Genomic DNA, 24274 nt, shown 5'->3' with positions numbered 1-24274 from the left:
GTAGACTGAATGACAAGTAGCCAAAGACAAAATAAGTAGGGCTACACAGGAAACAGCTGTTCATCTGAGCAAGTGGTATATGTGGCTGTTTGCAACGCCCTGCTTTTTACATAGGAAAAACTATTAATGCTCTTAATAAAAGAGTCTACCAGCACCTTGACAGCATACAAGGAGCTGATAACAAAAGTGCTCTTGCCATACTTTGTGCTGCTTTTAAAAATATAAGTTTTTCATTATTGACATACTCAGTTGATTGGAAAAATACGTTACTTCACTTCACAAGGAGATGTTATGGCAATTGTGGCTCGATGCAACTCTCCCACCAGGAATAAACAATAACGTCTCCATCACAAGCAAATGGAAGAGGAGAGCCACTAGACTTTGAATGCAGTGTGCTCTACTTGTTTCTTATATGATTCATACAGCTTTTGTACTTTTACTTGCCTGACAATATTTTTATTGGCAGATATTAATATATTTCTTAAGCAGCACCTTTTAACTGCTAATTTCTGCAACGTTATGTTCCTTTAAATATTTTGCAGGGTTGAGTATAACCTGTTATTTGATTGGATGAGATGGAGGTGTGTACACCCAAAGAAAATGTTTTTAAACTACTCTCTTGTATTTTATCATGGTTCTGATGATGTCTACATTGTTAGATGAAAGCACCAAACCGTGAATTTGTATTTGGAGTTGGTTTTGATTTTTAAAGTATTAAAGATTCATATCTTGTCTGAGTTCAGCTTACTGGTACATTTTTTGTTTTATTGTACTTACTGAAGACTTCATGGCCAATCATTGTTTATAATACAGCCCTGGCTTTTACATACATATAAATATACATATGTACCTACTGTCTGAATTGGTTCTGTTGTTGACGTGATCCAACTGTAACAGTCGCATATAACATTCTGGATATGAAAATATAAAACGCATTTAATTTCTTATTTTTCTTAAACTATAGCAGGTTTTGACTGAGCAATTCTCAGAAACTTACCTTCACCAGCAGCCAGCATGCACAAGAAATAAAATATGGGGATAAATCCTGACTACGTCAGTGGTCAAAGGAGAAAGGCTTAATACAGGTAGAAGGAGGGGATAGCTATCAGTGAGACCAGCTCTAAGCAAGGGGAAAAGCTTAATCTATCCAGGAAGGGACAGGTGTACTTAGTACAGGCTTGGTACTTCCTTGAAAACATACATCTCAATGGTCATTCAGTTAAACTAAAATGGAAGGGAAGAGGGACAGAGACACAAGAGTGGATAGTTTTAGGCAGTAGACAGAAGGTAAAAAGATGCAAAAACATTGTAGACGAGCAAACCAAGGTGACTCAGAGTATGGCTGTGTGGCCTTATTCTGCTGTGAAAGGAGTCTTGATAAGAAGATGGTGGACCTGCAAGAAGTGATGCAATAGAGTAGGGTGGACACATTGCATCACAAAAACATAGATCACTGACAAGACAGAGTGGGACATGGAATTTCTTGGGTCTAGGTTGTTTCCTAATGACAGAGAAGGGAGAGGTGGGGGCAATAGCAATCTACATAAAAGATGGCATTAGAGGTGAGATTATAATAGAGGAAGAGCATCAAACTAAAAAGAAGGCAAGAAACCTACCATGTTCAGAGCCTAGTTAAGTATCCTAGCAATTAATGTAGAGAAAAGGGGAGACAACTGGTGAACTGATATTGTATTCAGTCCCCAAGATACTATAAGGCGGGGAATTCCAAGATGGCTGTACACTGATCAACAGCTTATTTTCAGCTCTCCCAGTGTGAAAAAAGAAACTGAGAAATAAAAACTAGTAATTCTGCTAGTTTGAGTAAAAGTACACTGCATGGATGCCAGAAAGAAGAAATTTAGAGAACCTGAAAGTAAACCAACTAGAAAAGGGGAAGAGAAAACACTTGCTGGGAAGAATCCTGCATATGTGGAACAAAAAGCCGTTCAACCTCCAGCTTTGGTGTAAGACATGGCATCCAGTAAGTTACAGGCAAAAATAAATCAAATATGCTCAGAGCTGAATAAAAGAAATCAAACACTGAAGAACTATATACTCTCAAATAATAAAGGCTGAAAAAAATAGAAGAACCTTTAACTATTATGATGAATTAATGTTGATTAATAATTATGAGCCCAAATGAAACTTGATTTGTTTATTTAAAATGTAATGAATGCTTTTTATTGGTTTGTGGTTTTAATGGGTAGTATAAAGGTGATTAATTATTGTAAATTTAAACATCTGATGAAGTCCAGTGGTTAGGACGAAAACGCGAGTGGATTTAAGGCATTTATGATACTGTATTTTGTGGTTGGTTAACAATAAAGTTTTTTGGCCAGACGATTCGTTTCATTCTCCAAGCAGCTTGCTCTCCTTGTACTTTACCTGGTGTTTGTTGGAGAGCTTTTCGCACACTTTTTTTGGTTTTATTATGATGAATTGACAAAACTACAAAAATCATAGGTTGAAATGAAGGAAAAGCTGTCTGGGCATGAAACTTCTCAAGAAAAGCTGCTTCAAAATGGTAGAGTTAAAGGACAGAGCATGCAGAGAAAACATGAGATTTTCTGCTGTACCAGAGAAACTGGAAGCAACAGACTGTATTAATTTTTTGAAAGCACAAATAAACCACTGCACTGGTATTCCACAGTAGGATTTCTTAATTGAAAAGGCACATCAAGTGTATGCTCCAAACCTGGCCCTGAGAATGCAGCCAATGTCTACATTTTCAAAGATGCATTCATACCATCAGAATGAGTTGATCCTGACAAAATTGTGGCAGAAGGACAAAGATTTAAAAATTGGAGATGGTACAGTGTTTGTGGAAATGATTATTCACTGTATACCAGGCAGAAGAGATGCAGTTGTATCCCACCAATCATGGAATGTCTAGAGACAGATGAAATTCAACCCTCTGTATCCAGCTGTTTTCACAATATTTTTTTCTTGGATGATCAAAGACCTTTTTGATGCAGAACAGGCTAAGGAGGAAATAAAAAGTTTATCCAACAAAAAGTAAGAATTCCACCTAAAGGGAACTTTGCTAATAATTCTTCTGACAATAAAGTAAATAAAGAGGCTTGGAAAGTGAAACCTTTTCCAATGTTCAAGAAAAGAATTCTTGAGGGACAGAAAAAATAACAGCAATTGAATAGAAGAATCAGGAGTACCTTGGACTTGAGCCAGAGTCTGGTGTTGGGAGATGAAAATGAACAGGAAGAAAATCATATATATGTTTTATTTATTTATTTATTTATTTATTTAACATTTGTTAACCGGGAAAGTCCGACTTGGAACAAAGCCAATTGGCCCGGGGAGAAAGGCTCCAGATGCATGTCTTTGTAACATGGGAGGAAACCAGAGCACCCGGAGGAAACCCACACAAATCCAGGGAGGACATGCAGACTCCACACAGAAGGCACCCCAGCCAAGAATCGAATCGGAGAGCCTCTTGCTGTGAGGCGACAATGTTACTGCTGCACCACTGCGCCGTCCATGTATGTGTTATATATATATGTATGTGTGTGTGTGTGTGTGTGTGTGTGTGTGTGTGTGTATGTGTGTGTATGTGTGTGTGTGCGTGCGTGTGTGTGTGTGTGTGTGTGTGTGTGTGAGTGCATGTGTGTGAGTGTATGTGTGTGTGTGTGTGTGTGTGTGTATGTATATAGGGTCTACTTTAGTTCAATGAATGATCAGATGATCGAACACTTTTAGGTCGAACACAAAGTGTCAAACCGGCAAAATAGTGAACAGCCAGAATAGAGAATCTTTTCCCAGGGAAAGAAATTGATGGGCCGGCTCGCTAGATTATGCTGTTTCCTCCACTGTAGTGCGATCTTGGAGTTGGTATATTTAAGTAGGGGGGTGTGGGGGGCATAGCCCCCCACATGGGTTGGTTGTTTGCTCTTTTGAGTTTTCGAGATTTAGGGGTCGATATAACAACGTTCGATCATCTGATCATTCGTTGTTATAATATAGACCTGTATATAGATATAGATATATATATATATATATATATATATATATATATATATATATATATAAAATGTGTGTGTATAGATATATATATATATATATATATATATATATATATATATATATATAGATAGATAGATAATTTACTTTTATTTAAAGATAGCAATGCAATTTTTTAAGGCTAAAAGTTAATGTTTTCTGAAAACATACAAGCTGTTTTTCACATCTGAGAGGGAAATAGACATAAAAAAGAAGAGAAAGCAATCCGTGTAAGAGGGATTACAGGCTGTAACATGTGCTTTGGCATGAGTAACCTTATTTTTAGGCTAGGTAATGACTTTTGTGGGTGCCACTGTCAATTTGGGGGAAATGATTCCTATCAGGTGGGTTAAACTTCATTTTTTGAAGATGTACGTAGTTCTGTGCATTTCTTCTAAGTTAGCAGGTATGGGGGTATTCTAAAAATATATTTAGTCTTTTTGTTGAGGGTTTTCATTATAACAAAAAGTCTTGAAAAATGTGACATATGTTCAAACAACTGTATAAAAGATCAACCTGCTAAACATTTGTGTGTGCATGTAAAACAAAAGTTGGAAATACACATTTAAAAAAGCTGTCATATGAATTAGGTTGGAGTGATAACCTCTTATCATAATAGCTATGCTATCCTTATTATTTGAAAATGGCCTTACAGGTATAGACCAAAAGGTGATAGTACTAAATTATATTAAAAAAAGGACAGTGCAAATAGAAAATCTGAAGGAGACACATTTGGAAAGAAATTTTAACATGTGAATTTGATAAAAAAGGATTTTAGGATGGGTATTCAGCAGAATATCATGGACAAAGGAAAAGGGGAGTAATTATATTAAATGTTAGAAGAGCTTGAACAGTGACAGAAGTGGGAAAAAAGATAATAAGGGTAAGTTTGTAGTAGTAAGGGGTTACTGGCAAGGGAGGAGGATTATACTGGTATGTATTTATATTCCACCCAAAAAAAAACTGCTATTATGGAGCTTAAGAATTTTTGGGGAGAAATAATCAGCTTTTAGCAGAGACTATTACTTATTGGTGGGGACTGCAATTTGATTTGCAATAAATAAAGAGATAATATAATAAAAGAGAGTAGATTTCTGAAGAATATTTTATGTAAGATGTGACTTCAGTAGTAGGATCTCAGAGAGAATGTATATGTTATTTCCCAAGGCTAGACTAGATAGAAATTATATTTTACAGGAATATATGCAGTTAATTGAAAGCTTTGGCATACGTCCAATAACTATTTCAGATCATGCACCAAGAAAAACTAAGATAAAAATGCAAGGTAATGAAGTCAAAATGACAAACTGGTTCTTTCCCACCTACCTGTTAAAAAGGGAGGAGTTTAAAGCAGAACCACACCCCCAGACTCAAAAACCATGTTTGTTTCATCGTGGTTTGGTGTTTCCTACATTTTAACACCACTCTGGGACTATTTACAAGTTTTTAAATATTTTTATACATAATTTCGGAGTCTAACCACATAAGGTCTGGCATCTTGAAGTAATTCTGATTGTTTCGTCTGCCTCTAGGTATCCCACAATGCAGTGCTTGTCTGTAAAAAATTACATCATGCAGGCCTCTTTCTTCCTAAAACTCCTGTCACTGCATTGATTTTAGATGAATACATTGCCGTCTTTCAGTAAGTTAGCTTTAAGTAACATTTCATGCCACTCAATGACTTCTTAAAACACAAACAATGCAAATGCCACAGAACAGATTTTCAAAGTGCTTTTTACTGCTGCTTCTTTTTAGAATGGCTAAACAGCAGTCTTTTGTGAAGCCTGAATTGTACTACTTTGATTCATCTCCCATTCCACTTCACACCCAACTTCCCTAGCTGTCAAAGTGCTAATGGTAATTTGAGGTATTATCTGCTGTGATAGACAGCTCACAGCAGGAGACTTGACTCATCTATTGTTTCCTTGTTCTAGCTCTTACTTTCTGGGACCAGGGAGCTGTGACTTCACAGCATGGGTAATTTTTTAGGACAGTTGTGGTGATGTCAGTTTGGGGAGGGACTTGACCAAAAAACTACCTGTATCCATTGTTTTTGATGACATCAATGAACTGGAGACTACAGCTAGCTTTTCCAGGGTGGGATAAAAGCTTTTTGAAAGTGAAACTACCACAGTACAGTAAGGTACTGTTCCAGTGGAGAGAAACAGTGGATTTAAAATATTCTAAATAATGTATTGCTATTTATTCATAGAAGGGACAGTAAATAGGGAGTAAAAGGACAGAGAAGTTGAGCATTTAATAATAGAATCCCATTGTTGTTCTTTAATGACGATAAAACAAAGGCTATAACAGTAAATTATGTACCCACATTTGAATTGGTACAGCAATACCTATATTTATGGAAACATGATAACACTTATTATTATAAGTAAGGGGTAAAAAGGCTACTGTTATGGCAGCTAAAGATATGTGGGAAGAGACTAAACAAAACATAATAAAAAACTTCAAATCTGGATGCTCTCTTATTTATAGATGTGGATAGTAAGACAGGAGCAGTAAAACACTAAGAATATTTTAGTCCCTTTAGTTTTATATACAGGTCAAGCATATTTTTATTAAATAGAGAAGAAATTGTTGTCAATAATTAAAAAAGAGTTAAAGGATTTTAACTGGGAAGGGAAGAGGGCAAAAGGTTATGTGGAATAGGATGATCCTTCTAATAGGACAAGGTGGTCCTTCCTGATCAGAAGGATTATTTTAGAATTGCACAATTAACGCTCATATACATAAAAAAGGAGAAAACTATAATTCAAACAAGAATCAGATGATGATAATGAAACAAAGGGAAATTCAAGCAATAAGGAAAGAGTGAGATTTTAGATATAGATCCTTAATGATAATAGCAACAACCATACAGAATGGGACTCCTTGAAGTTGGTTACATGTATAGATTTGCAATCATGGGACTGCATGCATATCTGCTGACCTCACAAAACCCAAACATAGTGAAAGTTTTGAAATATGAGGAGAATAAATCTAAGATGACTTCCCTTCTTAGTCTAACAGAAGCATATCAGCGTCAAGCGGGAATGGAAATCAAACCAGAAGTGGATAAAAATCAGGCAGCAACTGAATGTGCCAAAAAACAAAAGAAAGACTATAATGTGAAGGATCAGATAAGAAGGCAAGAAATGTGGAAAATGTATAAATATAGTTGCAAGTATAGAAAACTCCTGGAAAAAACTCAAGTTGATCAGGATCAAATGCAGGAATAGATAAGGAGAGGTGAATTCAAACCAAAATAGATAAACTTACTAATCTGGGCATAAATCCCTATGTCACTTGATGGGTTGCCAACTGGCTTACTGACAGAATGCAGACTGTAAAAGTAGCCAACTCCAAACCCAGCTCCAGACAAGTGACAAATGAAGTACCTCAGGGTTCAGTCCTGAGACCGCTCTTGTTTGGCATCTACTTCTCTGAAGTACAGGCCAACACTAAGGGACTCTGGCTAACAAAGTTCACAGATGACTGCAAACTGGGAGCCATTATTGAATTCCCAAATGATGTGGATATTCTACAAAAGAGCTTTACAGAAACAGATGCTTAGTGCCAGAGCCATGGGCTCAAGCTTAATGCCAAGAAATGTATAGTTATCCACTTTGGGAAAAACCATGTACGCATGACTTACCACATAGGTGGCAGTACACTAAACACCAAAATTGTGATGAGAGACTTAGGGACACAGGTGGACAGTGGTCTCACCTTCGATAACCACATTGCCACAACAGTCAGGAAATCCTTCTATATGGCACACCTCATCACTAAGGGCTTTTCATCCAGAAAAAAGGGAGGCCATTGTCCCACTATACTCATCCCTCATTAGACCCATTATAGAGTACAATGCCCCATTTGGTGTGTACCTCACAAGACATCTGCAACAGCTGGAAAGGCCACAGAAATACCTCACTAAAAGAATCACATGCCTAAAGCAGATGCCCTATGCTGACCATCTAAAAAAACCTCCAGCTATATTCTCTGGCATATCATCTTCTCAGAGGCGATCTCTGCTTAACATACAAGGCCATGTCAAACCCTGAGCTGTTGGACATGCTTCACTTAAAGAAATCCCAATCCCTCAGAGGCACACACTCCAGGGATCTAAACCTTTCCATTGCAATGAACAAAACATGCTGGAGGGATAGGTTCCAGACTCCCCATACTCTGGAATAGACTGCCCATACATGTCAAGCAGTGCGCTTCCTTGGCCCTCTTCAGAAGGAACCTTGACAATTGGATGGGAGATAGGAAATTCACCCCAGGGATCACATCAGTCGCCCTGCTAGACAGTAGGACAGGGAAGTAAATGTTGTGGGAAGAAATATTCAGGGAATTGTTTGGCTAGGCTTGTATAGGCCCTAGGGCTGACAGCCTAGTACCAACCTATGAACCTATGAGAGTGCTAAAAGACAATTGGGAAATCATGCTAAGCTCCTGAATGTTTTTTTTGGACCACATGTTTAATAACTACCTATGAGCATACCACTCCTTAATTGGGACTAAGATTTTCAAACTAGCTTACACATGGAAAAGAATGCATGAAGCATAAATATTCAATAATAATAAATAAACTGTATACTATAAGTAGGTCATCTATAGAACTGCAAGTGCGCTGCCTTAGTATTAGTAATTCCCAATGAGCTTACCTACTCATTATTGTCTGGACTGTATCATTCCAAGATGTATTTTTTATTTTTTGCATGCGCATATGTGTGCCTGTATCACAACTACATATCTGTGTTTTCCCACTGATGTGGTAAGAGACATTTAATTACAGCTGCCTGTTTATTCAGTACCATATCTAAGAAAGTCAGAATTAAACTACTCCTAATCTAAAACTCCAAAGGAGTTGCTAACCTACAGTTGTTAAAGCAGGATCTACATGTGATGAGCTGGTTACAAATCCCAGTATTCTGTAACTTGCTCCATCAGGTGAATAATAAAATGAGGTTTCAGCTAGATGTGTTGTTGAAGAGACCTTCTGGTGGTCCTTCTCGAGATCCTAATGGAAGTAAAAAAGTTAGTAAGAATTAAAAGACAAATCTCAGGAGACAGATCTTTTTTCTTCTTAGTCTTTAGTGGTCATCAAAGCAGATAAGCACTGCCTGAGTTACATCTGGCTAAGAACCACTTTTATATATGTTTCTCGAGGGGATGTGTTTCTGCTCCAGCCACTCTGCGCAGTCTACAATGTATGGCGCACTACAACTATGCTACAAAAGTTGCACTACTGGGGCAACAATGGAAGTCACACATCTGGATTTCTAATGAATGCTTTGCTTCACTGAGATTCTCAGGTAATTTTTCCACAACATCTCATGCTGTATAGAACACATAACATCCTAACGATATGTCACCCCCATGGCTTTTATGAAAGCCAGACTCCTTGGCAGTCCTTAAGTTTAGGGACCCAAATCTAAACATTCTAATGGAAGTGTACCCACCAAGGACGATCTGATGAAAACTCACAACCTCAGGAACCTTTTGATTGCTTCACTTAATAGCTGTTATGTTTAATTGGAATGACTTAATCAATACCGGTACAAAAAGCATTTAACTCCAGTCTTTTTTGCCATCAAAAATTGGCTTTGTTACAAGAAAACTCCACATTAGAACTAAAACAAATGTTCTTTTCATTGCATCTTTGTTTTCTGAGTTATGTTAATGCCTCAGAATCACTCCAAGTGCTTCTTTTACAATTTGAATGTGTTTTGCACAAAATGGGGGCTAATGGGGCCTGCCATGGCAATGTAACCTTGTTTTCCTGCGTTCCTTCTTTCCAGAAAATATTTCAAGTCCTCTTTATATGAGTCATGCTAGACATAAGGAAGTAGTGTTGTTTTCTCGTGCCATTAAGATAGAATGTCAGGAGTGTGAATTTTATTTATTTATTTTATTTATTTAACATTTGTTTACTGGGAAAGTCTGACTTGGAACAAAGCCAATTTTCAGCAGATGCCTGAGGAGAAACACTTAGGATGCATGTCTTTGAAACATGGGAGGAAACAGGAGCACCTGGAGGAAACCCACATGAATGCAGGGAGGACATGCAGACTCCACACAGAAGGCATTCCAGCTGAGAATTGAACCGGAGAACCTCTTGCTGTGCGGCGACAATGCTACCGTTGCACCGCTGCGCTGTCCATGAAGAATTGTAATCTAACACACCTTCCGTAACAGAGCTGCTTCTATGTAGTGAGCCTCATTTATGTGTTTGTCAGAACTTGTCCTATGCTATAAATAGCTGTTAGCTACTTCCAGCAAAAGACAGTAGATAAACGGAAGGCTCTTGTAAAAGGATTCTTTTGTAGTATTAAAAGAAATTGACAGATTCTCCTCCCAGTCTGATCATGAGGTGTGAAAACTATCACTGCAGTAAATGATCCTTGCCGTATCATGTACAGCAGACAGCTACTGTTAAGGAAAGGAGTCCAAAGTCTGTTAGTTCCCAATGTTTTCAGTGGCAAGTCTTTTTTTTTTTTCTCTTCAATGATGCAGATATAAAAAGTGCTTTACTAGTTCCTTAATTATTCACCCCTCCTTTCTCTATTTTCTATTTATTTATACTTTATTAAGTGGGTAAGTGAACTAGTCCCACTGGGACCCTTATCAGCCACAAGCTGGGCTACAATGGCAAAGACAATAACAAGTAAGAAATGAAATGCACTTAGTAATTCAAAGGAAAGAAAAAATACTACCATAAAGATATATGACATTGATTGCATGTACAAGACATAGCCAAGGTGTGAAAGTGAATAAGTAAAACATTAAACATTTTCTAGAACATAACACATTAATGACACTTAAATATACAATGTTAACAATATAAATATTGAATTGCATGCAAGCATATTGCACAGCTCACAGTGCTAGTAAGATGTTACTGTACTCTGACTAGTAATGAGAAAGTGAATGTTGTATGGCTTCACAAAAGAAAAGGGGGGATACTTGTATTATATATGCATCCCATAAAAGATCTTTTTGTAAACAGCATCAGTGTACATACCTAATAGGGTTCCCACCTGTCTCTTTCTGCAGAGCAGTCCTGATTTGAGCAGTTCTGTCCTGTGTTTCGTGGGTGGGTTTGAAAATGGCAAATGAGTTGATACTTTACAAGCAAAATGTTTTCTGATTTTTCTCTAAATGTCACAGAAATCATTGACCATACATTTAAGCTATCTTAAGATATAAAGTAGTATAAGTAACCAACATTTAAAGCTTAGTATTTCAGTACTGTGTCACTGCTTATGTAAATTTGTCAGAAGAGGTGACAACTTCCTTTAATCCCCTGACTGATCTAATTGCTTTGTTTTGCTATGAAAGGCTTGGCTACATTGGAAGCAGCTGTGAATCAGTGTATGTTCTCCTCCTCTTGCAATAAATCTGTCATCTTTATAGCAGCATGATAATTGCCCATCTAGGATTGACAGCAGTACCTGACAGGATAAACAGATTTCTCTGTGTCTGAGGCTTTTTAAATTAACATTCCTGCCACTCGGTCACTGCTGCAATATGCTACTCGTGCGCTTGTTGCTCACTCTGGTATTTTTCTCTCGGGTTTCCCCCTTCTACAGCTGCATTTAGACTGGTGAACATACCTCCCCTAAGAAGAAATTCAGGGCTATTCTGAAAAATAGCCCCCTCCATCTGCATCTCGCTTGGGTATTTTTCTCTCAGTTTTTCCCCTTCTACAGCTTCATTTAGACTGAGGAACATACCTCCCCAAAGAAGAAATCCAGGGATATTCTGAAAAATAATCCCCTCTATCTGCGTCTCACTCAGGTATTTTTTTCTTGTGTTTCCCCCTTCTACAGCTCCATTTAGACTGAGGAACATACCTCCCCAAAGAAGAAATCCAGGGCTATTCTGAAAAATAACCCCCTTCATCTGCATCTCGCTCGGGTATTTTTCTCTTGGGTTTCCCCCTGCTACAGTTCCATTTAGACTGAGGAACATATCTCTCCAAAGAAGAAATCCAGGGATATTCTGAAAAATAATCCCCTCTATCTGCGTCTTGCTCTGCTATTTTTCTCTCAGGTTTCCCCCTTCTACAGCTCCATTTAGACTGAGGAACATACCTCCCCAAAGAAGAAATCCAGGGATATTCTGAAAAATAACCCCCTCCATCTGCGTCTCGCTTGGGTATTTTTCTCTCAGGTTTCCCCCTTCAACAGCTCCATTTAGACTGAGGAACATATCTCCCCAAAGAAGAAATCCAGGGATATTCTGAAAAAGAATCCCCCCATCTACATGTATATGCAATACTTTTTGTTAAAGCTTATTTTTAAGGTGTTTGCATTGCTAACCCATGGCGTGCACACAAGCTGTTCTGCAGCAGTCCCTTTTCCCAACTCTCTCCCCTTCAGCTCCTTCTCTCCCTGTAATCGGTAGTCTGCATTTTACTTTTCTCAGGAATGCCACTAGGTGGTGATATATTCCCACTCATTGTATTAGGTAACTTTCAATACTTTTTCCCTGCTCCCTGCAGCTCTAAGGCCTGTTGTCCTTTCCCATTGTTTTTTACACAATTGTCACACCTGTTCAATTCTCCTTGAATTAAACCAAACCTTTACTCATAAGTAACATACCTCTGAGTTTGTTAGTAACTTTGAGTGCTTGAGAGTGCCTCTATCACTGATTGTTTTTGTTGGTCTCTTCTGCTCCTTCCTCCTTATCAGCATTGTCTCCCTTTGGATATTTCCCCCACCTCCACTCATTTCACTCAGTCCCCTCCCCTCTTTCCCCTTCCTCTCCCTAAGTCTATATCTAGTGGTTTTACCTGTGGTGGCATTTCTTTTTAAAAAAACATTCCTGCTCCTTGGTCACTGCTACAATACACCGCGTGTGTGCTCTCCATTAAGTTACAGTGCCTGCTAAACAGCTTTGTATAATATATTTTTGGTCTTACTGCTCTGTTCATTGCTCTGTAATTACACAGTTACTGTTGCCAGGTCTCATTGTTTGCTCTATGTCTGACTTGCTCCACCTTTGTTGTATCCCCATCTGTTTTTAATATTTAATTACAAATGCAAGTTTGCTAATTGGTTTTTGCCTGAAATTCCCATCCTGCAGTACTTGCTAAACAGTGTGGAAACTCTCTACCTGTTCACAACCTGGTCAGAACTTCCCTAATTAGTTTGCTTTCCTAATGTGTATGAGCATTTAAATGTGATAATGCACATGCTGCTGTGTGGCAAATGCTTACCAGCGTACTATATCCTTACCCACATCCTCCCAGGTCAGAGCCTGCTCATCTAAACTCACTCTTAAATGTGCATGGTCGTTTCATGTGTTTAGTCTCTGCTCCTGTTTAGTATTCAGCATTTCTGCTTTGCTACCTGAGCTGATTCCTACAATACAGTTTAATAGCATACCATATTTTCAATGGAACAGAACGCTTAGAGCATGTCCACCAGTGCCTTCCTCCCATATAGTGTACTGTAAAATATCTTTCAGCCCTTCTGAAAACTAAACCATGTTCTCGTGCCCCAGACAACCTTCCATCTAACTTTTTCAAGCTAGCTGCTGATGGCATAGCCCTTCCCATCACCATACTTATCAACTGTTCAATCCAAGACTCCTATGTACCCCTCTTCTGGAAGAAAGTGTTCATCATTCCCCTCCATAAAGGAGGCAACAATACTAAAATCTTCAGCTTCAGTCCTTTAGCCATCCTGTCCCCTATCTCAAAAGTCTTTGAAAAATGCATATACTTGCAACTCCTTCCTTAACTCCTAGACAATCAACTTCTTTCTCCAACTCAACATGGATTTAGACCTGGACATAGTACTACCACTGCCCTTCTTTCCTTTCTTGACATCATCAGCCATGCCCGAGACTCTGGCAACATTTTATCTACCCTTCTAGACTTATCAAAGGCCTTTGCTACTGTTTACTGTTTCCCACAACCTTCTCTTGTCCAAAACTCTCTCTTCTCAATTTCTCCCCCTCCTCTATTAACTGATTTTCCAGTTACCTTTCTAATAGACAACAAGCCATCAAGTGGAACAATAGCACCTCTTCCTTCCTTCACACTCCAGCAGGAGTTCCACAAGGCTCAATACTGTGTCCCTTACTTTTTAACAGCTTCATTAATAATTTTCATCAGTGCATTCCTAATACCAAACTTGTCCAATACATGGACTATTCCACCATAATTTGCTATGCTCAGTCTCTGCCCAAACTCATGCAACTACAACAAAATGCCTTCTCTTGTACCAAGTCTTGGATGCTGAATAATCACCTTGCTCTCAATTCATACAAAACCAAAATCATGATCTTTACCCCATCTAAAGACACCTCTGTCAATAAAAATTCTTTCTCCATAGTCAGTCAGAATAAGATTCCCATTGAAATTGTCTCCCATACAAAACCTCTAGGTGTTATCCTTGATGAACATTTAAAGTTTGACACTCATATACAAACTAGTATTAAGAAAACACACCAAAAGCTCAGAATGCTGTATCGTCACATCCTTTATCTCACTCCCTCATCCAAACATATACTCTCTATTTCCTACCTCACCCCCTATGGAGCCCCTCTCCTCATCAACCTTCAATCCTTCCTAAAGTCAAAACTGCCATCCTGCTACAATAAAATCTCTAAGTTTGCTACTGGGACCAAATCCTCTTTCCACCACTGTGATGCACTCCACTCCTTGAACTGGCTGGAACTCCCTCACTATCTCTCGTACATTCAACTGCTAACTGCTCACAAACTCATTTTTAAATCCTTTAACTGCCCTTTCCTCTCCTCCATACTCATCTTACATCATCCTGACAGACTACTCAGGTCCACCTTGAAGTGTACAAACTCTTATGCACACCTGGGCAATTTTTCCTGTCTTTCTCCCCTGTTCATCTATGGAATTCACCCCCCCCCACATTCAAATCACCCCAAAACACTCCGCCTTCAAGACCATGCCCCATTCCCATCTCTCTTCTCCCTGGGAATGCTCATACTCACCCCACCTGACCCCCTCTATATCATTTCTGCTCCCCATCCTTTTTCTCTCCTTTTACAAAACAACCTAGTGACCCCTTCATTTCATTTCTACTCTCTGTCCTTTTTTATCCTTTCTCATAACTCAACCTATTCACTTTTCACTGTTCTACTCTCCTACTCTAATTCTTCCTCCCTCTCACCTCATGAAACTTTGACTGCATAAATGCCTGCACTCCAAATTATACTTATGTACTCCAAAATAGTTGTTTTAATTTCATTCAAAGCTATGTTACAACACCTTGTTCAAATATTATTCTGTCTTCTGTATTAGTGTTGCTCAAATATTATTCTGTCTTCAATATTACTGTGTTTTAGTAGTTTTTGAAAATTGTATTGTACTTGTTAACTTGTTGATATTAGCTTTGTAATAGTTGTATGAGGAGCTTTTCTCCCCAGACCTCCATTGAAAACAGGCTCATTTTGTCCCAATGGACTTTCCCGGTTAACAAATTGCAAATAAATAAATAAGTTAATAAATGTCATGCAATTAAAGGAAAATTTCTCTGCAAGTATAATTAGCTGATTATTCTCTATTTGCTAATGCTGTAGGTAAAATATGGAAATCCCTCCCTCCCATTCTCTATTTGCTAATGCTGTAGGTAAAATATGGAAATCCCTCCCTCCCAACCTTACTCTTGCGACCTCCTTAGCCCAATTCAAAAAGAGTCTCAAACTCCATTTCAGATCACATTGGCTATGTCCATGCTCTAGCCCTGATTAGCTCCTTCCCATAAAATGGGGTACTAACATCCTCTGGCTCACTCTAGTAGAGAAACTAAACCTTTTTTAATTATGGAAATGATCTAACTCTATACTTGTTTGACTGAGTCAGTCTACAAATAGATGCCTTTATTATGATGAATACCATTTGTAAATGTTTACCTGGGGTATGGGTCCTGTAATCACAACAGGATGTATGGATATAAACTAAATTTAAAATCTGTATTTGTTGTATCTAAATCTAGCATGATTGAACAAGTCTGTAAAAAGAATTTTTTCTCATAAATATTTACTATACAGCAAAAAGTGAAAAAAGTCCACAAACAAGCGAAAGAAGGGCTCCAAGCCAAAACAAGAGACCTACACCACCAATGTCCTTTTTTGGACATTGGTGGTGTAGGTCTCTTGTTTTGGCTTGGAGCCCTTCTTTCGCATAAATATTTACTATATGTAACATTTTTTCTAATATGTATCTATGCTGGAGCTTTTCTCCCCGGGCCTCCACTGAAAATGGACATGTATACAGTTGGACTATCCCAGTCAACAAATGTAAAATAAAATAAATAAATAAAAAAGTATGTGAGAAGTCAAACTTAAAAAAAAAAATGTAGGTGGGCTTTCCTGTCCTTTGATTCCAAGGCAAGGAAATGAAAGTTTTATAAAGCAAAAGCAGGTTTCTAGTACCTACACAATAATGGAATCATATTGTATGGAGAAAAGCAATCTAAGGGATTGAGTTAAACTGTACACCACAAACGACAAGCAAAAGCAAACTAAAATATAAAAGGCAAGGATGTAGTAAAAAATATATGTTTCTTTAATCACAAACCAATAATATAAGCGCTTTCGGTCGCACTTCAAATGTGCATCCTTCATCAGACAACATCAGGTAGTTAATTAGAAAACATTTTAAAAAGCCCACTCAAGTGACATCATCATTACATCAGTTCCAGGCTCATAATTTAAAGCAACAATACACCCTTCTTGTCATATGTATAAAATGCATTATATATGTATTATATAATGAGATTTGTTAGGAATGTGTATATACATTCTTTTATGACAAGAAGGGGGTATTGTTGCTTTAAATTTTGAGCCTGGAACTGATGTAATGATGATGTCACTTGAGTGGGCTTTTTAAAATGTTTATTAATTAACTAACTGATGTTGTCTGATGAAGGTTGCACATTTGAAATGCGACCTAAAGTCTTTACATTATTGGTTTGTGATTAAAGAAACATATATTTTTTACTACATCCCTGCCTTTTATATTTTAGTTTGAGTTAAACTGTGGAAGGGGGTAGTGCTTTCCTTTAAAAATATCCAGGAGGTGTGGCTTTGGTTTTACTCCTCCACTCCCCCTGGGCACTCCCCCAGATAATGACATGCCCTAGAAATGGCCAAGCAGAAACATGCCCCCTCCAGAAAGTACAGAGTTTGATTCCCTCAGCCTTCTTTTGCCTACAGTATGACCTTGAACAAGTCCCTTAACCCAGACATTGCTCCTGGGTCACTCATGAAAAGGGACTAGTGTGCAGAAGGCCTTCTTGATTAACAAATAGGTATTGTTATTATTATCTGAGAAGTTCATGTATCGTTGATTGGCTGCATGTATGAAATATGTCATAAATGAATAACTGTGTTGCAAAATACATGAAATGCAATGTGAACACTGGTACTAATTATATATGGTTATGTTTTTGCACAGATATTTAACAAAGGTTTTCTTATTTGTTTATTGATATAATATATAGTTTGTTATACATCTACTGTACTTAAAATGAAAGATTTTTAACATTTTTTTCCTGCCAATTCTGTGTGTCACTTGGTTATTGCTCACAGAAACAAACTCTCTTTCTCTTTCCAAAGATTATGTTAGATGCAGAGACAGTGAGACTGCCCAAGTTGCCTTTGGGTAAGCAAGATGGATCTGGAGATCTACAGAAACTTTATGAAGTTTGTGTCTGCCCAGATGGAAAAATATATTCAGCAGCAGCAAATGTGAGATCCATGTGCCAAAAATATAACCACATTTGCCATTAAAGGACTCTTCTAAAGCTTCATACATTTCACCAGATGTTTACGATTTCTTTAGGCTGTGCCCAGTCAAAACTGCTATATGTCACAACTTCAGCAAAATTTATGTTGTTTTTCTTTAATGTGAAGTCTTTTTAGGGATATATAACCTGCAGTTTTGCTTTCAATTACAGTTTACTCAGAATATACATTGCTTGTTGATATAGATGACCATATAGCTGTATGAAGTAAAGATTTTAAAAATGGTTAAAAGTAGATGGTACATAAAAAATGATAATTAAACCACTGTGTAAAAGAAATGTAATCACATCACTAAATTCAAAGTGTTATAAGGATAAATTGCTTCTGATAGTTTCAAGTAGTCTCAGTAAGCACACACAGAACTCAATAATTAAAATATTACTTTTCTTACAAGATATGTATGGCAGAATGTTCATGAAGAACAAATATTGCATCTTGGTAAAATCAAACAGCAAAAAAAAAAAAAAAAAATTCTATACAGTTGTGCTTTTGTTATCTTCTTCAAACAGACATGAGCCACAAGAGCTGTTATTTTTTTTACTCTGAATTATTTTTGTGAATTTTTTGCATAAAACTGTTTTGTGTGTGTGTGTGTGTGTGTGTGTGTGTGTGTGTGTGTGTGTGTGTGTGTGTGTGTGTGTGTGTGTGTGTGTGTGCTCAGACACAAATACTACTACTACATCAGAGTCTTGTGGTGCGTAACAGTATGTTACATTTTATTTTCAATTTAACAGTCGCAGTGGCATTAAGAATGTCAGCAGACACCAATATTTTAAGTAAAATGGTAACTTTAATAAATAAAATATCAGTATAGCAAAAAAAACAGCTAACAGCATCATGTCACATCTCCAACTCAACACCAAAGGTCCACTAGACTTATGGGACTGTACACCAGTGGTTACACAGCCATCTTTTCCAGTGACATTAAGAATAACAACAGACACCAATATTTTATATAAAATGATAACTTAAATAAAATGTTAATATAGCAGAAAGGCAGCTAAGAGCATTGTGTCACATCTCCAACTCTACACCAAATGGCACACCAGACTCAATGCATTATTGGAATGCATACCAATGGTTATCCAGTCATCTTTTCCAATGATCATAGGAATGTCAGCAGACACCAGTATTCTAAGTAAACAAATAAAATATCAGTATAGCAGAAAGGCAGCTAAGAGCATCCTGTCACAACTTGAACACCAAATGATACACCAGACTCAATGCATTATGAAACTAGATGGAGGTTAACTCGTTATAGCTGGGTGATGCCTGTAGGTGTTTCTGCAGGTACATCCTACTGATGTCTCTAGGCATCAAATATTGCTTGTTAATTTTCTCATTAATAATTTCAAAACAATGCTACATACAAAGTATTAAAAGATTTCATCGTAAAGCTTACACAATAGCAAAGACAAATGTGTTGATATTTGACCTCTGTCTAATCCAGTTACAGAAATATTAATTCTTGTTCACATAATATTTATTTATTTATATTGTCATATATTTCATGCATTTCTAAATGTCTCAACAACCAAGTAGCACAGACAAAACTGTTTAGTTTGATATGAAGCTCTGAGCAAGATAAACAAAATGTTACTAACATTGTGTAACCTGAATGGTTGGTGATATACTGTAAGTTGTTTACAAAATATTACAAACTTAAGAGTTACTGTATTGACTGTGATTTTTAAAATCTGGTTTAAGACCTAGAGCCTAAATAATACTACTGCTATAAAAATAGTTTCGCTGAAGAGTTTGCTATTTACACTTCTTTAGTATCTGCTATGGTTCCAGAAATATGAACATTTGTTTGAAATGTAAAGACATCATTTCTTTCTATAAAAAAAGCTTAGGCTCCATCCATTGGAAGCTATTGTGCAAACTTCCACAGCCGCATTGGAGGGAACAAGGTAAAGACTCAGCAATGTATTACATATCCACAATATATATTACAGTAAAAGCTGCTTGTACTGTATGTACATTTTATCATCACATTCACCACTCTCACCAGGAGAGAGAACTCTCTAAAACCATAGTGCACAGATAAGATTTGTTCAGTGCACATTTTAACATTTTGAATGCTACTGTAAAAATGCACTTTAAAACTTTTTAACACATTTTAGAAGGTAGTTACCTTCTATTGTTAGTAGATTTGCAATTCCCAACAGTAACACATTTGCATTAGTATGTAAGAAATCTAAACCAGTCACTGATTTTCCCACTAGATTTGGTTAAACTCATGGAAATGTAGTGGTACTTGGATTTTGAAACCACTTTGAGTAGGTCTGACTGGACTGAAACTTGAAGAGTAAAAAGGGTCAGGCAATTAAGCATTATGACTATCGTCTTGTTTAACTCATATGAACAGTCTGGGCAGAATCTGAAACATTTTGATCCACAATATTTGGATTTTGTGCTGTGTATTTGTGTCTGAAACATATCTTGGATTCAAGGCTTCCACTTTTGTCTTGAATAATGGGTTATGGTACAGCCTTCAAAGAAACTGGAGCACTGGATAGATAGAGACCGCATCATCCATGGCTCAAGTACCTGGGAATGGCTCTATGCTAGTGCCATGGCTAGGGTGGAGTAAATGGGGCAGATGCTCCAGGTGCAACAGCTAGATGGTGTAATTGATACCACAGGGCAGTTCTCAATAGGTCATAAGTACTGTACAAGCATTCATACATGGAGCCATGGTTGACATTGCAGTAGCTTAAATGAATGCATTCCCCTGTTTATAGTGGTGGTGTGAGTAATTACAGCAAGAATACTATAAGCTCATTGCTACAATTATCAATCTCAGATAAGCTTTTTTTCCCCTTTACCTTGGGTTAAGAGGGGTGCATTGTCTAGAATGTAGCTAAAGCTGTACTCTCTGGTACTCAACATTTACATTAAGACTCTTCAGAATTGTCCTGGATATGTCTTCAGTTACATCTGAAATAGTGCCATCCTCCATTTGCTTCATGTAGGACCTTGGTTTGTCAATTATTTCTTCTACAACAGCTGCCTCTCACTTTCTGCCTCCTCAAGTTAGGGCATACTGGTTGGCCTGGGTGAATGACAGGTAGAGTCTGGGTTTAATATCATCTGTCATAAAAATGCTTAGAAGGGTTTCTTGCTCTCTGATCATTTCTCCTGACCAATTCATATTTATTTATTTTATTTTATTTTATTTTGTTTGCCAGGAAAGTCCAGTTCAGCATAAGGCCCTTTTCAGTGGAGACCTGGGAAGAAAAGCTCCATACACATAAAAGTTAAAGAGCAATACATTTTGCTATTGCATTTTCACATTCGATGCATATATGAAGACATTATCTGTACATAATAGTAATGCATAAGAGATGCATTTGTAGGCAATAGTAAGAAATTATAATACAAAAAGGCTCCCGACTACACTTAATATTAGAAATTGTACATTGTAAGAGTGTTTAAGCAATACTACAGTTTCAGTACTGAGGTGATTCAAGAGAATTTTAAGTAGAGCACTTGTTGCTGTGGTAGTGTTGGACAGTAATCTTATCTTGAATATAACAGTGGCATAGCCAAAAGTTAAGGTAGAATTCCTTTAGTTTAGATTTGAAGATGTGTTGGTTTTCAGTGAATCTAATAAGGAGTAGGATGGAATTCCAGACTTTGGAGATATGATGGAATACAGGGCATTTCCAGCTATGTTGTTGGACTTCTAAATAGTAAGGAGATATTTATCACAACAGTAGAGTTGCTGGTTGAGGGTGTGCCTTTGTAGAAAAGACTGTAGAGCCAGGCACCTATCAGGGTGATATACTACACTGTGTGTTAGTTGTTGCTGAGAGAGAGGGAGTGAAGTAATAGGATAGCTCTTAGCAGTTGAGGTGCTTAAGGGCAATGCATTGATAAGAAGAGTAAGCTTTACTGGATACGAATTTGATTATTTTATTGAACCACTGCTCAAGTTTGCTCGTCTGTGTGGCTTGGAGATTGGTGAAAATGGGGAGGCATACAGGAGTGCGGGAACAAGACAGGAGGAGGCAAGAGTTGTCCTGCTACTTTCACTGAGAGTGCGTTTAATTCTATAGAAAATAGAAGAGACTCAGATTTTTTTTGATGGCTTGCCGAATATGCAAGTCAAATTTCAAGCAATCATCAGTAGTATTACCTAGAAATTTGGTGTTATAATTTAGGAGGAGGTGATTTTGAAGTTTGTTTTGCAGTTAGTATTGGACTTAAGGGTGAAAAGGAGTAGTTTTGTCATCTTTGGATTTGCGATAAGGTCACATTTGACCAGCCAAGTTTCAGTGGAGATGATGGAGTCTTGAGTGAGTTGCTGATGTTGAGAAGAATTCTGGGCTGAGCATGTAAGAGAAAAATCATCAGCATATTGGATTAGATAGGCATGTTTAGCAGACAATATTTTTTGATTAATGTCTGGATTCCATTATAAGTTTGTTGGTCCTTATTTGACTTCCAAACATCAGCTATCTAAGGTGTACTCCTACTGCACTGTGTAAGACATGAGAGCTCAGTGGCGATCAGTTTGTCAAAGAGTATTTAACAATTTAACTAGTATATTCAGATTCTACATGTCTTAAGAGTAATAGCCCACTACTACAAGGTAGCTCTTGTATTCAAATTAACACAAGTCATCAGCTATTTTCTGCAAAGGGCCTTGAAGTAAAAGTTGGTAGCAATGGCTGTCTCACTTGAAAAGGTTTGTGTAAGAAATAAAGCAGGCATTTTGAGACAAGCTTGCAATGTCTATGTTGACACTGGGTCACCATACAGACATCTTGACACTTGGTGAGGCTGTGGTGTCCTTCACATATTTGTTTTAACACTTCAGCATGTGAAGAGAGTTCAACTATTCTGTCTTTGTACAATAACAAATCATCATGTTTGGACACTTGTGCTCTGATGACATAGTATTTACACATCAGATTAATTTTCTGGTTCCAAAAGATAGGTGATGTATACTCAACATATTTAAGACTTGTTTGCAACTCACTGTCATGTTTAGTAGCCTGCTTTAGCTTTTCTAACCTTTCCATAGTCACTGATTGATGTGTCATAATGTTCTGCTCATAGTTACCAATGTACTCTTCCATACTGGATTGCAACTGGTCAGGTGCTGCATTTTTAGAGAACATGTCAGCCACAATTAACTGTTTTCTAAGCATATAAATTGCTCTGGCATTAAAACATTTCAGTCTCATAACCAACCTTTGGCATTTGGATGATACCATGTCTAGATCATAGGAATTAATCAGAGGAACCAGTGGTTTGTGGTTAGTCTGGAAATAGAGACTCTCCCTAATAAGTATCTGAAGGGCTTCTCAAAAGGCACTCCTTTTCTATTTTTGAATATGTCTGTTTGGCATTGGTTAGCTTTCTGGAGGAATAAGCAATAAGTTTCAACACTTGTCCATCCATCTGGACTAAAATAGCAACTCAGCCATAGCTAATTACATCTACACCTACAGCTGCTGATTGGTGAGCACTGGAGCAGATATCAACATATCTTTAAGTTTGCTGAAGGCTTGGATTTGAAAATGTCTTTGTTACTAGGGTACATCTTTCTTCAGTAAAGCTCTCAGCAGATGGAGCACTGTAGACAGGATGTGGTACAAATTTGCCCAAGAATTTTAGCATACCAGCCGGCTCTGTGATATAGAGGGGATAAAGCTCCAACAATGATGCAGGAGATTATTGGCTCGGGTGTCTGTAACAGTGAGTGGCCACTGCCACCTTGTCCATCCTGGGTAGCACCCAGCAGAAGCACTAGGTGTTGCTCCTAGTAGAGTCCAAGCCTACAGAACCAGCACTGAGAGACTGCATTTACACTCATAAGATGAGGTGAACTCAGCATGCATAGACATGTTTGCCCTTGAGCAACAGCAATAGTAGAGTTTGGGAGACCTGTAGAGGTGGGAGGGATGTTCTCAGTGGAAGAGGATAGGCAGCCTGCAGATCAGCAAGCTAGCCTGCTCCTTGCTACCAGACTCTCAAAAGAGAATGGAGGGCCAGTTGGGATTTCCATGCAGGAAGAAATGGGTCATAGGACTGTTGCCTAGCCAAGGAATGCCCAACACGTTACCATGAAACAAATGGGATGATTGGGTACATGTAAAGTAGCTATCCAGTAAGGTCTTGCAGTGAGAAAAAAAAATGTTACCATGCCTAGGGCCTGATCTTCTTTCGGCTTTTCCCAGTTAGGGGTTGCCACAACGGATCATCTGTCTGCTCATGATTGACAGTGGAGTTTTGCAGTGTTGAGTTGCCAGCCTGGCACCCAACCTTCCACAGAAGGCACACACTCATACCTAGGTCCAATTTAGAGTGTCCAATCCACCTACTGCATGTCTTTGGGATGAAACTGGAGCACCTGGAGGAAACCCACGTGACCACAGGGAGGACATGCAGACTCTGCACAGAAGGCACCCAGCCGAGAATCAAACTGGAGAACCTCTTGCTG

General features: G+C 37.9%; 1 protein-coding gene across 1 annotated transcript in view; it reads left to right on the top strand.

Moving 5' to 3' along the window:
- The window catches only part of SGCG (sarcoglycan gamma), a 1610081-nt gene extending 1591784 nt beyond the window's left edge, over positions 1-18297 (top strand). Inside the window, exon 8 of the mRNA XM_044070970.1 lies at positions 17629-18297. Within this exon, the coding sequence (XP_043926905.1) occupies positions 17629-17802 (174 nt within the window). The 3' untranslated portion in view covers positions 17803-18297. The remainder of the gene's footprint in view (positions 1-17628) is intronic.
- Positions 18298-24274: the final 5977 nt, after the last annotated feature.

Source organism: Protopterus annectens, chromosome 5.part0 (genome assembly GCF_019279795.1).
Source record: "Protopterus annectens isolate FY-2018-M chromosome 5.part0, PAN1.0, whole genome shotgun sequence".
NCBI classification, from domain to species: domain Eukaryota; kingdom Metazoa; phylum Chordata; order Ceratodontiformes; family Protopteridae; genus Protopterus; species Protopterus annectens.
The sequence above is the reverse complement of the archived record's forward strand: the minus strand, read 5'-3'. Positions and strand labels throughout refer to the sequence as shown.